Source organism: Coregonus clupeaformis, chromosome 33 (genome assembly GCF_020615455.1).
Source record: "Coregonus clupeaformis isolate EN_2021a chromosome 33, ASM2061545v1, whole genome shotgun sequence".
NCBI classification, from domain to species: Eukaryota; Metazoa; Chordata; class Actinopteri; order Salmoniformes; family Salmonidae; genus Coregonus; species Coregonus clupeaformis.
The window spans coordinates 35,025,815-35,039,677 of NC_059224.1; the positions used below are offsets into that span (position 1 = coordinate 35,025,815).

The following is a 13,863-nucleotide window of genomic DNA, read 5'->3' on the forward strand; positions in this document are numbered from 1 at the left end:
TGAGATAAAAAATAGCATACAAGGAGTTTTACTATGACTGAGACAAGACCGAGACATTCAACATGTGACTGGTCTCGAGTACTTCAACACTGCTATACACTGAGTATACAAAACATTAAGAACACCTGCTCTTTCCATGACAGACTGACCAGGTGAATCCAGGTGAAAGCTATGATCCCTTATTGATGTTACTTGTTAAATCCACTTCAATCAGTGTAAATGAAGGGGAGGAGACTGGTTAAAGAAGGATTTTAAAGCCTTGAGACAATTGAGACATGGATTGTGTATGTGTGCCATTCAGAGGGTGAATGGGCAAGACAAAAGATTGAAGTGCCTTTGAACGGGGTATGGTAGTAGGTGCCCAGGTGCACCGGTTTGTGTCAAGAATTGCAACGCTGTTGGGTTTTTCACGCTCAACAGTTTCCCGTGTGTATCAAGAATGGTCCACCACCCAAAGGACATCCAGCCAACTTGACACAACTGTGGGAAGCATTGGAGTGAACATGGGCCAGCATCCCTGTGGAACGCTTTCGACACCTTGAAGAGTCCATGCCCTGAAGAATTAAGATTGTTCTGAGGGCAAAACGGGGTGCAACTAAATATTAGGAATGTGTTCTTAATGTTTTGTACACTCAGTGTAATCTTATATAAATAAATAAAAAATGTATAGGACCAAAGAGAAACGAGCTACAAATTAAATGAGTACATTGTCTGCAGTACTGTCCGAGGCAATTCTTTATTAGATATGTCAATATTGAAATATAGAAAACACTGACATCTGCCAATCCAGTGGCAACACAAACTTTAAATGAATCTCAGGTTTAAGTCATTACCCTCTAAATGCGCTTTGTATACTGAAAATACAGTATACCAGAATGTTGTTTCACAGTCAAAAGTGGTGGGTTGAAACTGAAAATAGGCTAATAACGAAATAAGGAGAGGGAGAAGAAAACATATTGGTGTTTCAATTAAGTCACTTGGTGTTTTCACAAAAGAACAATCCAAATTTTTGTCCCTGCACACAATTGCACAGTCAATGAATTCTGCATTCATTGTATTCTTTATTCTCACTTACAGTATGTTTTAACTGGGTATCCTGTGTTGAGCATAATAACAGTCTGACTTGGTTCCAGTGATGTCAAATTTCTCACCCTATTATTTTATTTATGATGTATTTGTATGTTATTAACTGCTATAAGCAGTTACATGCTGTAAGGCCATCATTCAATGAGACATGATCAATTCAAATGTCCCCATGATTTAGGTTGAGATGGGAAAAACAAAGCCAAAATGTAACAAGTGTGCGCACACACACACACACACACACACACACACACACACACACACACACACACTGTATTGAAGGCATGGTAAACCACATCCCTTTTCTTCTCTCTATGACAAACAAATTAAGGATTTCTCTCTTCAACAAACATGTGCACATTGTATTATTACGGAGTACTGAGTTCATTTTTCTGCTGCTTTCTCTGTATCCTGCCATGCTTTAGCACTGTGCTCAGACTTTGGCTTACATCCCAAATGGGGCTCTATTCCCGATTTAGTGCACTGCTTTTGACCAGAGCTATGGTCAGAATTAGTGCACTCTATAGGGAATAGGGTGCCATTTGGGATGCATCCTTTGTGAATCTGCTGGACTGCTTGGCCCTGCAACTCTCTCACCGGAGTAAAGCAGTAGTTCTGGCCTTGGGTGGAACCAGTCAATCATACATACACAATAGGACATAAGGAACAACAAGGTATTGGTCATGTAACGAAACAAGAAGGGAAAGAAATAAGGCAGAGCTTTGAGAAGGCCCATCAGTTCATACATTTGGTACTTGAAAAACATTTATCAACTATGTTTACTTCATTGAAAAATATAACATTTGTAAGCTAACGGTATGGCTGAGAGCAGAGAATTAACATCTACAATTCCCTAGGCTTGGTTATCATTGATCTATCCTATCAATGTTTTTGTGACACTTTGCACTGTATTACATTTAGTTGACATCCAGAATGTTCGTAGTTATAAAAATAAATAAGGGTATAATCATTAAAAAAGAAATTACTTCTATTAATTATATTTCTATGGGTAGAATTCTCAGGCTTGGGTTAACATACTTTTTTTTTCTCTGGCATTTTTCTAAGGAGGGAAGTTAAGAGCGTGTGTAGCAGCTGCTGATTGGTTCAAAACTTCATTCAAGGCATCCAATAAGGGAGCCAGAGATTACAGGAGTTAACTAAAAGTGCAAAAAACATCCCACCGAATAAGCAAAATAAATATATATGTGGTCAATGACCTGTTTATAAGGTACACCCAACTAGTACCGGGTCGGACCCCCCTTTGCCTCCAGAACAGCCTGAATTGTTTGGGAAATGGAAACGTTGCTCAATTGGTAGCAAGGGACATAACGCGTGCCAGGAAAACATTCCCCACACCATTACATCACCGCCACCAGCCTCTACCGTTGACACCAGGCTGGATGGGGCCATGGACTCATGCTGCTTATGCCAAATCCTGACTCTGCCATCAGCACGACGCAACAGGAACCGGGATTTGTTGGACCAGGCGATGTTTTCCATTCCTCAATTGTCCAGTTTTGGTGATCGTGTTCCCACTGGAGCCGCTTCTTCTTGTTTTTAGCTGATAGGAGTGGAACCTGGTGTGATCATCTGCTGCAATAGCCCATCCGTGACAAGGACCGACGAGTTGTGTGTTCCGAGATGCCGTTCTGCACACCACTAATGTACTGCGCCGTTATTTGCCTGTTTGTGGCCCGCCTGTTAAGCTTGCACGATTCTTGCCATTCTCCTTCAACCGCTCATCAACGTGCTGTTTTCACCTACAGGGCTACTGCTGACTGGATGTATTTTGTTTACCATTCTCGGTAAACCCTAGACACTGTCGTGCGTGAAAATCCCAGGAGACCGGCAGTTTCTGAGGTACTGGAACTGGCGCGCCTGGCCACCGACAATCATACCACGCTCAAAGTCGCTAAGGTCACTCGAGGCCTGTCTGCCTGCTTTATATAGCAAGCCACGGCTATGTGACTCACTGTCTGTAGGAGCAAACCATTTTTGTGAACGGGGTGGTGTACCTAATAAACATGAGCATATTTTGTATTAAAGGGATACTTCAGGATATTGGAAATGAAGCCCTTTATCTACTTCCCCTGTCAGATTAACTCGTGGGTACCATTTTTATGTCTCTGCGTGCAGTTTGAAGGAAGTTGCTAACTAGTGACTGGAAGTCTATGATAACTGCTAGCATGCTAGTAGATTCCATAGACTTCCAGGCATTCCGCTAACACTAGTTAGCATTGGCTTGCGAAAATACCTCTTACTTCCTTCATACTGGATGAAGAGACATAAAAATGGTATCCACGAGTTCATCTGACTCTGGGGAAGTAGATAAAGGGCTTCATTGCCAAAATCCCGACGTATCCCTTTAAGTGTTCCAGTTCAATACCATTACATGAAACCATTGGAAATAAATGTTTTCCAAAAATAGCAATCTCATGGTAAATTAACAATTGAATGTAGTCGTGACGAGATTTCAAATACACATGATAAACTAACAACAAATATGCTATACAAGCTGAAAAGCTTGACTGTTTCTTCGTCTCTTGGATTTGGTCTAAAGTAACCGTCTTTTATAGTAACCCTTTATCTGGGTTGAAAGGCAGTGCAAATGTTTATTACTGTTGCTGAGGGAATCCCTATCTAACCAACCACCAAAGGTACTGTATGCCTTTCAGGTTCATGAGACATACTGTATATTATGGCTTGTAGAGAAGGCAGCCAGCGGAGAAGAAGCCACGTCTCTGGAATGTGATGAAAACAAAACAACCTAAAGATACTCGATCTCGAATCACCCCCCCACAACACCACCGTGTTACCACCACACAGCTGCCTGTCCACTGCAGCGCCCCCAGTCTGTTCCATGTGGTAGTGCCTGATTACACCTTTATGCACATACATGTAGGCTATACATGCATCTCCGCCTGTTTAAGCTTACAGTCTCAGCCAGCAGTAGCAGGTTTCAGGGACCTAAGCACTAGCCATGGGACTCCGAGTCCCAGGATGCCCTGTGAACTCCTCCTGAAACACGTGCAGCCTGCAGGCAGTCCTCCCGGCCACTAGGGGTCCTCCTCCATGTCGTCCAGATTGGGAGCCATGATGAAGTGCTTGGGGTAGTGCAGGCTTCTCTCGTCCGCAAACTCCTCCCAGCGGGTGTCGTCGCTCTCGTGGGTGATGTAGCGCTCTCCTCGGCGTGTCTCAAACTCTCGGAGGTCCAGCCACGTCTGATAATCCTGGAGGAGGGAAGGGAAGTGTATAGGTTAAGTGTATTGTCATTAGCAAACTGCAAGAAGAAGCCTCGGAGAAGTAGCTCTTCATAGATCCTTAGATGGAGTAAGTCCTATTTTCATAACAGAGTGAACTGTGAACACCATAGAGATGTGTTGCATTTAATGATGTGATGAACGTGGTGTGACTGAAGGTAGCTCCTCCTAGTCAATGTCCAGGTGTGTTACCTGGAGCCAGGGGTGACTGAGAGACTTGTCCACACTGTAGCGCTTCCTCATCTTCACCTGGAGGAGGTTGTTAATCAGGTCTGTGGCTGTGAGTGTGGATGGACAAACATGTACAACATTAACATGAGAAACAAGTGAGATCTACATTTCCATCCAGCACAATCTCCCTCCATTCTGACCACTCCAGACTTGTATCAAAAACACTACATGACCAAAAGTATGTGGACACCTGCTCGTTGAAAATGTCATTCCAAAATCATGGACATTAATATGGAGTTGGTCCCCCCTTTGCTGCTATAACAGCCTCCACTCTTCTGGGAAGGCTTTCCACCAGATCTTGGAACATTGCTGCGGGAACTTGCTTCCATTCAGTCACAAGAGTGTTAGTGAGGTCGGGCACTGATGTTGGGCGATTAGGCCTGGCTCGCAGTCAGCGTTCCAATTCATCCCAAAGGTGTTTGATGGGGTTGAGGTCAGGGCTCTGTGCAGGCCAGTCAAGTTGTTCCACACCGATCTCGACAAACCATTTCTGTATGGACCTCGCTTTGTGCACGGGAGCATTGTCATGCTGAAACAGGAAAGGGCCTTCCCAAACTGTTGCCACAAAGTTGGAAGCACAGAATCGCCTAGAATGTCATTCTAGGTTAAGATTTCCCTTCACTGGAACTAAGGGGCCTAGCCCAAACCATTATTCCTCCTCCACCAAACTTTACAGTTAGCACCATGCATTGGGGCAGGTAACGTTCTCCTGGCATCCGCCAAACCCAGATTTGTCCGTCGGACTGCCAGATGCTGAAGCGTGATTCATCACTCCAGGGAACACATTTCCACTGCTCCAAAGTCCAATTGCTGCGAGCTTTACACTACTCCAGCCGACACTTGGCATTGCGCATGGTGAGGCTTGTGTGCCATGGAAACCCATTTCATTAAGCTCCCGACTAACAGTTATTGTGCTGACGTTGCGTCCAGAGGCAATTTGGAACTCGGTAGTGAGTGTTGCAACCGAGGACATAGGATTTTTACGCACTCAGCGCTTCAGCACTCGGCGGTCCCGTTCTGTGAGTTTGTGTGGCCTACCACTTTGCGGCTGAGCAGTTGTTGCTCCTAGACGTTTCCACTTCACAATAACAGCACTTACAGTTGACCGGGGCAGCTCTAGCAGGGCAGAAATTTGACAAACTGACTTGTTGGAAAGATGGCATCCTATGACGGTGCCACGTTGAAGTCACTGAGCTCTTCAGTAAGGCCATTCTACTGCCAATGTTTGTCTATGGAGATTGCATGGCTTTGCGCTCAATTTTATACACCTGTCAGCAATGGGTGTGGCTGAAATAGCTGAATCCACTCATTTGAAGGGGTGTCCACATACTTTTGTATATATAGTGTACATGGCTACCTCTAGGTTGAGTCAATTAGGACTACACAAATATTATGCTATTATCAGTCTCAAAGTTCCAAAGAAAGTTCCAAAGACACTTCCAAAGAGTTGGGCTAATTTTTCTATGGGGAGAGACTGAAAAAGACCACACCATGAGAGGTGAAGACCACCCACAGCGACCCTGGGAAACAGAAACTTAGGCGGTCTACTGGTCAACCCACTAGGAATACAGGCAGCTTCCCAAATGGCACCCTTTTCCCTTTATAGTGCACTACTTTTGACCAGAGCCCTATGGCCCCTGTAGGGTGCCATTTGGGATCAAGCCACAGTCTAGTTTTGACCGGCAGTAACCCCAGAGATCACACTGTAAGTACACTGAGTGAGTCAACAGCGTATTTATCCTGTAATGTGAAATGGCCAATTTCATGGTGATTATAGGGGTTGGTGACTAAAAAGCGCCAGTGCATGGCTATTGTCTAGAATCTACTTATAAAGCAAGAGTGCTATAGATGGCTCTCAAAAGAAATGATCCATAATAGCAAAATTGGACGTGTTGAAAAGAAGAAGATGTTTTAATTTGTTTTGTTTCCGAAAAAAACAGTGCATCCCCAATGGCACCGTATTCGCTATCTAGTGCACTATAAAGGGAATACAGTTCCATTTGGGATGCACACACCCACTCGCTCTTACCCTCTCCAGAAATCTCCTTCCAGGGGTTGGGAGGGTACATGAAGGCAGCGTTCTGGATCTGGTCATTGATGTCTTCGTCCTCGTTGAAGGGGAAGGTTCCGCTAAGGCTGACGTAAACGATCACACCCACCGACCACATGTCCAGGGAACGGTTGTAGCCTTTACTTCGTAGGACCTCGGGCGCCAGGTAGGCGGGTGTGCCCACCACAGAGCGCCTGAACGACTTCTCGCCAATAATGCGAGCAAAGCCAAAGTCACAAAGCTTCACCTATAGGAACACACATAGGAACCAAGTTCATCCTTGAGCTGTCATTCCTTATAGGTAAGTTCCATTTTTAAAGCTTTAGTAAGCAAAGTAATTATAAGTAATTGATCAATTCTCATTTACAATAACAATCTGGTTAAATAAACCAATAGCACACTGAGCCCAGTAGCCCATTTTGCTTGTTGTGGTGGACAGCTCATGCACTCACCTGAGGGAAGGGCTCTGCGGAAGCCAGCAGCACATTCTCAGGCTTCAGGTCACAGTGGACGATGTTCTTAAAATGGAGATGCCTCAAAGCCACCAGGATCTGTGGGTCAGGAAGCACATGGGGAGACTTACTATTGGTTGAGCTATGGTACTTGTCATTACAGTGGCTTTCCAGTATTGTGTAATTATCTCTAGGGTACAGGAACAATTACACAGTAATAAAAACACTTTATATAAAGTGTTACCGTGTGGGTCATTAGTATAAATTATATTTTTCTGTAACTGACCTGCGTGACTAGGAACTTGGTGAGACGCTCAGGGAGCTTGCTCTTCTCACTGGACAAGATCATCTCCAGCATGTCGCCATGGAGCTTCTCCATGACAACAAAGACCCTCTCGGGAGTCTCGAACATGCACTCCAGGTTGACGATCCCAGGATGGTGAAGGTTCTGATAGGCAGGGATTTAATTCAATTCAATTGAAAATGTAATATTTATCCCTGATGTGCAATTAGAGAGAAGGAGACCTTAGATATACAGAAACGTGTTCACTATGGGCTTGGTGACAGATGACCTCAACTCTGCAGAGCTGCACACATATTAGATGGTTTGTTTTGATCAACTAACACCACACTCCAGATATGGTGATATGATATGTATATACCAGGGTCCACAGACGCACTTTGAAATCTGAAAACACACAACATTTTTTCAGAATAGCCCTTCAAGGATCTAGCCCGGGACTCCAAACTGAATCTCTACATTTTACTAATGTTGTGAAGTGAAACAATAGTGAAACGTAGCTAACCAGTTCGGATTCCCAGGCTATCGGGGTCTAGAATGGCTAGAAAAAGAGCCAGGCTTCTCAGTCCTTTGTCTACCTGGAGAATGGCCACCTCGTTCCTCAGCTGGCTCTCCTGCTTGGTAGGGAACCTCAACTTGTCGATGATTTTGATGGCCACGTCTCTCCCAGTCTTTCTGTGTTTACCTAAACATGAGAATTAAAAAGATAAACTGTTGCAAATGAACTGTGTCTATTTCTTCCTCTGTCTCCAACTATAGAATAGACAGACAGTGAGAAATTCCACTAATAAATGTTTATTTGCATAGCATAGAAAGAAAAACAAGCTAGTAGTCTCCCCCTCCCTGTGAATTAAAGCCACTATAAAGAGAAGAAAGCATGGATGGATGTACATTAAGCCAAAGGGAAAGGAACTCTGCTGCTACTGCGCTCTCCAACCAAGGTGCATGAATTGAGGAGCAAACAGAAGTGAAGAGGAAATTCAACAACTCTTGGAAGACAGTGGAAGTTGATCAAATAGCTTTGTTATTGTTAAAAGCGAAAAATAAGCTCTTATCAGTTGCTGAATTTCCTCTCCACTTCACAATGTGCATAAAACCAATGGAACTACTGTAGAGTCAGTTTGACTTACCTCCATACACAATCCCAAACTGACCCGACCCCAGGACCTCATCAGCAAAGATCTGGTAGACTGAACTGATATCCTAAAAAAAGAGAAAATACATATTTTACTAAAAAGACAATCCATCTAACATTATGCAGACATTTTTCAATATTCCTAAATTCCTGAGTTATCAGGAATGCCAGTGGAGCTGTAGCTATACATATCTAATATGCTGTATTGGATATACACTTACCACATTCTCTGTGATCTGTGAGTTAGACACTGATATGCTGATCGAAAGGTCCTCTGAAGAGACAAGAAACAGATTGTGAGGTTTCGGAAATAATAAATGATCAAGCTCTATTTGAAGCAGGTCCAAGGTAAGGACACATGGTTATATTCTTAATTGTGTATATATTTAAAGTAGATATGATGCTTAACTATTCAAGCTGAAGCAAACACACACATTTTCTTCAGGAAATGTCCCTTCTGTAGTATACAGTGCATTCGGAAAATATTCAGACCCTTTGACTTTTTCCACATTTTGTTACGTTACCCACCCCCATCAATCTACACACAATACCCCATAATGTCAAAGCAAAATACGTTTTTAGTTTTTTGTGTGCAAATGTATAAAAAAAAAAAAAAGGAAATATCACATTTACATAAGTATTCAGACCCTTTCCTCAGTACTTTGTTGAAGCACCTTTGGTAGCGATTACAGCCTCAAGTTTTCTTGGGTATGATGCTACAAGCTTGGCACACCTGTATTTGGGGAGTTTCTCCCATTCTTCTCTGCAGATCCTCTCAAGCTCTGTCAGGTTGGATGGGGAGCGTCGCTGCACAGCTATTTTCAAGTCTCCCCAGAGATGTTCGATTGGGTTCAAGTCCGGGCTCTGGCTGGGCCAATCAAGGACATTCAGATACTTGTCCCAAAGCCACTCCTGTGTTGTCTTGGCTGTGTGCTTAGGGTCGTTGTCCTGTTGGAAGGTGAACCTTCGCCCCAGTCTGAGGTCCTGAGCGCTCTGGAGGAGGTTTTCATCAAGGATCTCTCTGTACTTTGCTCCGTTTATCTTTCCCTCGATCCTGACTAGTCTCCCAGTCCCTGCCGCTGAAAAACATCCCCATAGCATGATACTGCCACCACCATGCTTCACCGTAGGGATGGTGCCAAGTTTCCTTCAGACGTGACGCTTGGCATTCAGGCCAAAGAGTTCAATCTTGGTTTCATCAGAGCAGAGAATCTTGTTTCTCATGGTCTGAGAGTCATTTAGGTGCTTTTTGGCAAAATCCAAGCAGGCTGTCATGTGCCTTTTACTGAGGAGTGGCTTCCATCTGGCCACTCTACCATAAAGGCCTGATTGGTGGAGTGCTGCAGAGATGGTTGTCCTTCTGGAAAGTTCTCCCATCTCCACAGAGGAACTCTAGAGCTCTGACAGAGTGGCTATTGGGTTCTTGGTCACCTCCCTGACCAAGGCCCTTCTCCCACCATTGCTCAGTTTGGCCAGGCGGCCAGCTCTAGGAAGAGTCTTGGTGGTTCCAAACTTCTTCCATTTAAGAATGATGTAGGCCACTGTGTTCTTAGGGAGCTTCAATGCTGCAGACATTTTTTGGTACCCTTCCCCAGATCTGTGCCTTAACACAATCCTGTCTCGGAGCTCTACGGACAATTCCTTTGACCTCATGACTTGGTTTTAGCTCTGACATGCACTGTCAACTGTGTGACCTTATATAGACAGGTGTGTGACTTTCAAAATCATGTCCAATCAACTGAATTTACCACAGGTGGACTCCAATCAAATTGTAGAAACATCTCAAGGATGATCAATGGAAACAGGATGCATCTGAGCTCAATTTCGAGTCTCATAGCAAAGGGTCTGAATACTTACGTAAATAAGGTATTTTTTAATTTTTTTAAAAATCAATTAGCAAAGAATTTTTTTTTTTTTCGCTTTGTCATTATGGGGTATTGTGTGTAGATTTTTGAGGAAAATTGTTTATTTTATCAATTTTAGAATAAGGCAAAATGTGGAAAAAAGGAAGGGGTCTGAATCATTTCCGAATGCACTGTATATTTATATATACTGTATGTAAAGAATAACTAAAACCTATTTAGGTGAATGCCCAAAGGCTGTACTTTCAGTACATTTCCATTGGAGTTTCCATTGGTTCTGAACTCGGACTGATCTATACCAGCAGTCCGGTCCCAGAAGTGGGCCACCAAATACCAATCAGCTGGGTCACCCAAAGACTGGGCTTATGTAACACAATCCATAGAGAGTAATATATCAAACAGTCTGTACTGTATGCACAGACCAGTAGAACAAAGGCGGTGTCCCAAATTGCACCCTATTCCCCACTACTTTTGAACCGAGTCACTATATTGGGAATAGGTGCCATTTGAGACACAGACAAAATGTTGATGCAAAATTAAACCCAAAGACCTCGACCAATAGAAACTAGGTTTTAATTAAGCTTGAGGTAGGTAGGCCACTAGTTTGAACCTGTGGTAACCATCAAAGAACCAAAATAGGGGAGGGTTGTCAAACTATTTTTTTTGCTTTGGGGAGGGTTGTGTGTGTTTTTATTGAGCACAGGGGAGGGTAGTGCGGTTTTCCCCTGGTTTACATTCAATCTTCTGCTCGTATTTTCTCTATAAACAATGTCTTGAATTACTTTTGATATTATCCGAATAAAGTTTAGAAACGTTTGTGAAGGTTTGGTATGGTGTGGCTATTAGTAAGCTTTAGCTACTGCAGGCCTATGATGTAAAGGCCCCGGTTCTCCAACTGACTCCGACAGTTGAACTTGAGGTGAGGAAGACTGTTTCAGGCCTACCAGAGTTACTCCTATAATCTAACAATATAATGCTTATCTTTATACAAAATATTCCCACCGGCATATCTATATATCTCTGGGGTTAGGCCTAAGCTTCTCTTCCTTTATATAGGCTATATATACAGTGAGGGAAAAAAGTATTTGATCCCCTGCTGATTTTGTACGTTTGCCCACTGACAAAGACATGATCAGTCTATAATTTTAATGGTAGGTTTATTTGAACAGTGAGAGACAGAACAAAAAACATGACTTAGTACTTGGTGGCAAAACCCTTGTTGGCAATCACAGAGGTCAGACGTTTCTTGTAGTTGGTCACCAGGTTGGCACACATCTCAGGAGGGATTTTGTCCCACTCCTCTTTGCAGATCTTCTCCAAGTCATTAAGGTTTCGAGCCTGACGTTTGGCAACTCGAACCTTCAGCTCCCTCCACAGATTTTCTATGGGATTAAGGTCTGGAGACTGGCTAGGCCACTCCAGGACCTTAATGTGCTTCTTCTTGAGCCACTCCTTTGTTGCCTTGGCCGTGTGTTTTGGGTCATTGTCATGCTGGAATACCCATCCACGACCCATTTTCAATGCCCTGGCTGAGGGAAGGAGGTTCTCACCCAAGATTTGACGGTACATGGCCCCGTCCATCATCCCTTTGATATGGAGAAGTTGTCCTGTCCCCTTAGCAGAAACCCCCCAAAGCATAATGTTTCCACCTCCATGTTTGACGGTGGGGATGGTGTTCTTGGGGTCATAGGCAGCATTCCTCCTCCTCCAAACATGGTGAGTTGAGTTGATGCCAAAGAGCTCGATTTTGGTCTCATCTGACCACAACACTTTCACCCAGTTCTCCTCTGAATCATTCAGATGTTCATTGGCAAACTTCAGATGGCCCTGTATATGTGCTTTCTTGAGCAGGGGGACCTTGCGGGCGTTGCAGGATTTCAGTCCTTCACGGCGTAGTGTGTTACCAATTGTTTTCTTGGTGACTATGGTCCCAGCTGCCTTGAGATCATTGACAAGATCCTCCCGTGTAGTTCTGGGCTGATTCCTCACTGTTTTCATGATCATTGCAACTCCACGAGGGGAGATCTTGCATGGAGCCCCAGGCCGAGGGAGATTGACAGTTATTTTGTGTTTCTTCCATTTGCGAATAATCGCACCAACTGTTGTCACCTTCTCACCAAGCTGCTTGGCGATGGTCTTGTAGCCCATTCCAGCCTTGTGTAGGTCTACAATCTTGTCCCTGACATCCTTGGAGAGCTCTTTGGTCTTGGCCATGGTGGAGAGTTTGGAATCTGATTGATTGATTGCTTCTGTGGACAGGTGTCTTTTATACAGGTAACAAGCTGAGATTAGGAGCACTCCCTTTAAGAGTGTGCTCCTAATCTCAGCTCGTTACCTCTATAAAAGACACCTGGGAGCCAGAAATCTTTCTGATTGAGAGGGGGTCAAATACTTATTTCCCTCATTAAAATGCAAATCAATTAATAACATTTTTGACATGCGTTTTTCTGGATTTGTTTGTTGTTATTCTGTCTCTCACTGTTCAAATAAACCTACCATTAAAATTCTAGACTGATCATTTCTTTGTCAGTGGGCAAACGTACAAAATCAGCAGGGGATCAAATACTTTTTTTCCCTCACTGTATATATTTATTAAAATATTAATATCATACAGTGGACACCTAAGCTTATAGGCCTATGCATGCAGTGCCTTGATACATTTAGTGCTCAAATCTCTGACAGCTGAACCGTGAGGAGGATAATTATTGTTTTAGGAAAGTAGCCACACCTTTTTTTTTTTATAATAGGCTATCGTGTGTGCAAAGCTATCATCAAGGCAAAAGGTGGCTATTTGAAGAATCTCAAATATAAAATATATTTTGATTTGTTTAACACTTTTTTGGTTACTACATGATTCCATATGTGTTATTTCATAGTTTTGATGTCTTCACTATTATTCTATATTGTAAAAATAAAGAAAAACCCTTGAATAAGTAGGTGTTCTAAAACTTTTGACCGATGGTGTATGTATTTTTTTTACTGACAAATTAAATCAATCAATCAATCCAAACTGTGCAGCGGCCAATTGATGAATGGAAAGAGACATCTGTTACAAAACACCAAAAAGTTGAATGACATTCAGAGATTGTCAAGCCAAGCCTTCTATACTGGGTAAGCCTACAAGTTAGGGAGGGATGTATTTTCTGTTTGTCGAGATTGACATAGTCTATTTATTGTGGGGTTGAAAATGCAAACCATGATATTGAAGTGCCCGAAGTCGGTATGCTTTGTTTATTGGTTGTGTGGTGCATTGCCACAGAAACCTGTTGGTGGAAAATTTGTTGCATATATTTTATATAATTATAAATATGGCATCAAAATATTGAAAATCTGATTTCCCCCTAGCTGATCATTGTCTGCAGCTGGCTCTAAATGTAGTGTAATGAAACAGGTAGGGAGAGTGAGCTTGTCTGTGGTGGTCGGTGAACTCTCAATCTTCTGGCCCGTAGCCCTGCGTGGCATCGACTGTGCCACTTCAGCATGCTGTTA

The 13,863-nt window shown here is 43.2% G+C and overlaps 1 protein-coding gene across 2 annotated transcripts in view; it reads right to left on the bottom strand.

Annotated features, from left to right (window-relative positions):
• Positions 1-3,902: 3,902 nt before the first annotated feature.
• The window catches only part of LOC121549063 (serine/threonine-protein kinase D3), a 58,223-nt gene continuing 48,262 nt past the window's right edge, over positions 3,903-13,863 (bottom strand). For both annotated transcript variants that reach the window (XM_041860879.2, XM_041860878.2), the window contains exons 12-19: positions 8,734-8,786; positions 8,508-8,580; positions 7,956-8,062; positions 7,363-7,524; positions 7,077-7,175; positions 6,604-6,871; positions 4,536-4,621; positions 3,903-4,313 (exon numbers count right to left, since the gene is read on the bottom strand). In XM_041860879.2, coding sequence (XP_041716813.1) covers positions 4,140-4,313; positions 4,536-4,621; positions 6,604-6,871; positions 7,077-7,175; positions 7,363-7,524; positions 7,956-8,062; positions 8,508-8,580; positions 8,734-8,786 — 1,022 coding nt within the window. In that variant the 3' untranslated portion in view covers positions 3,903-4,139. The remainder of the gene's footprint in view (positions 4,314-4,535; positions 4,622-6,603; positions 6,872-7,076; positions 7,176-7,362; positions 7,525-7,955; positions 8,063-8,507; positions 8,581-8,733; positions 8,787-13,863) is intronic.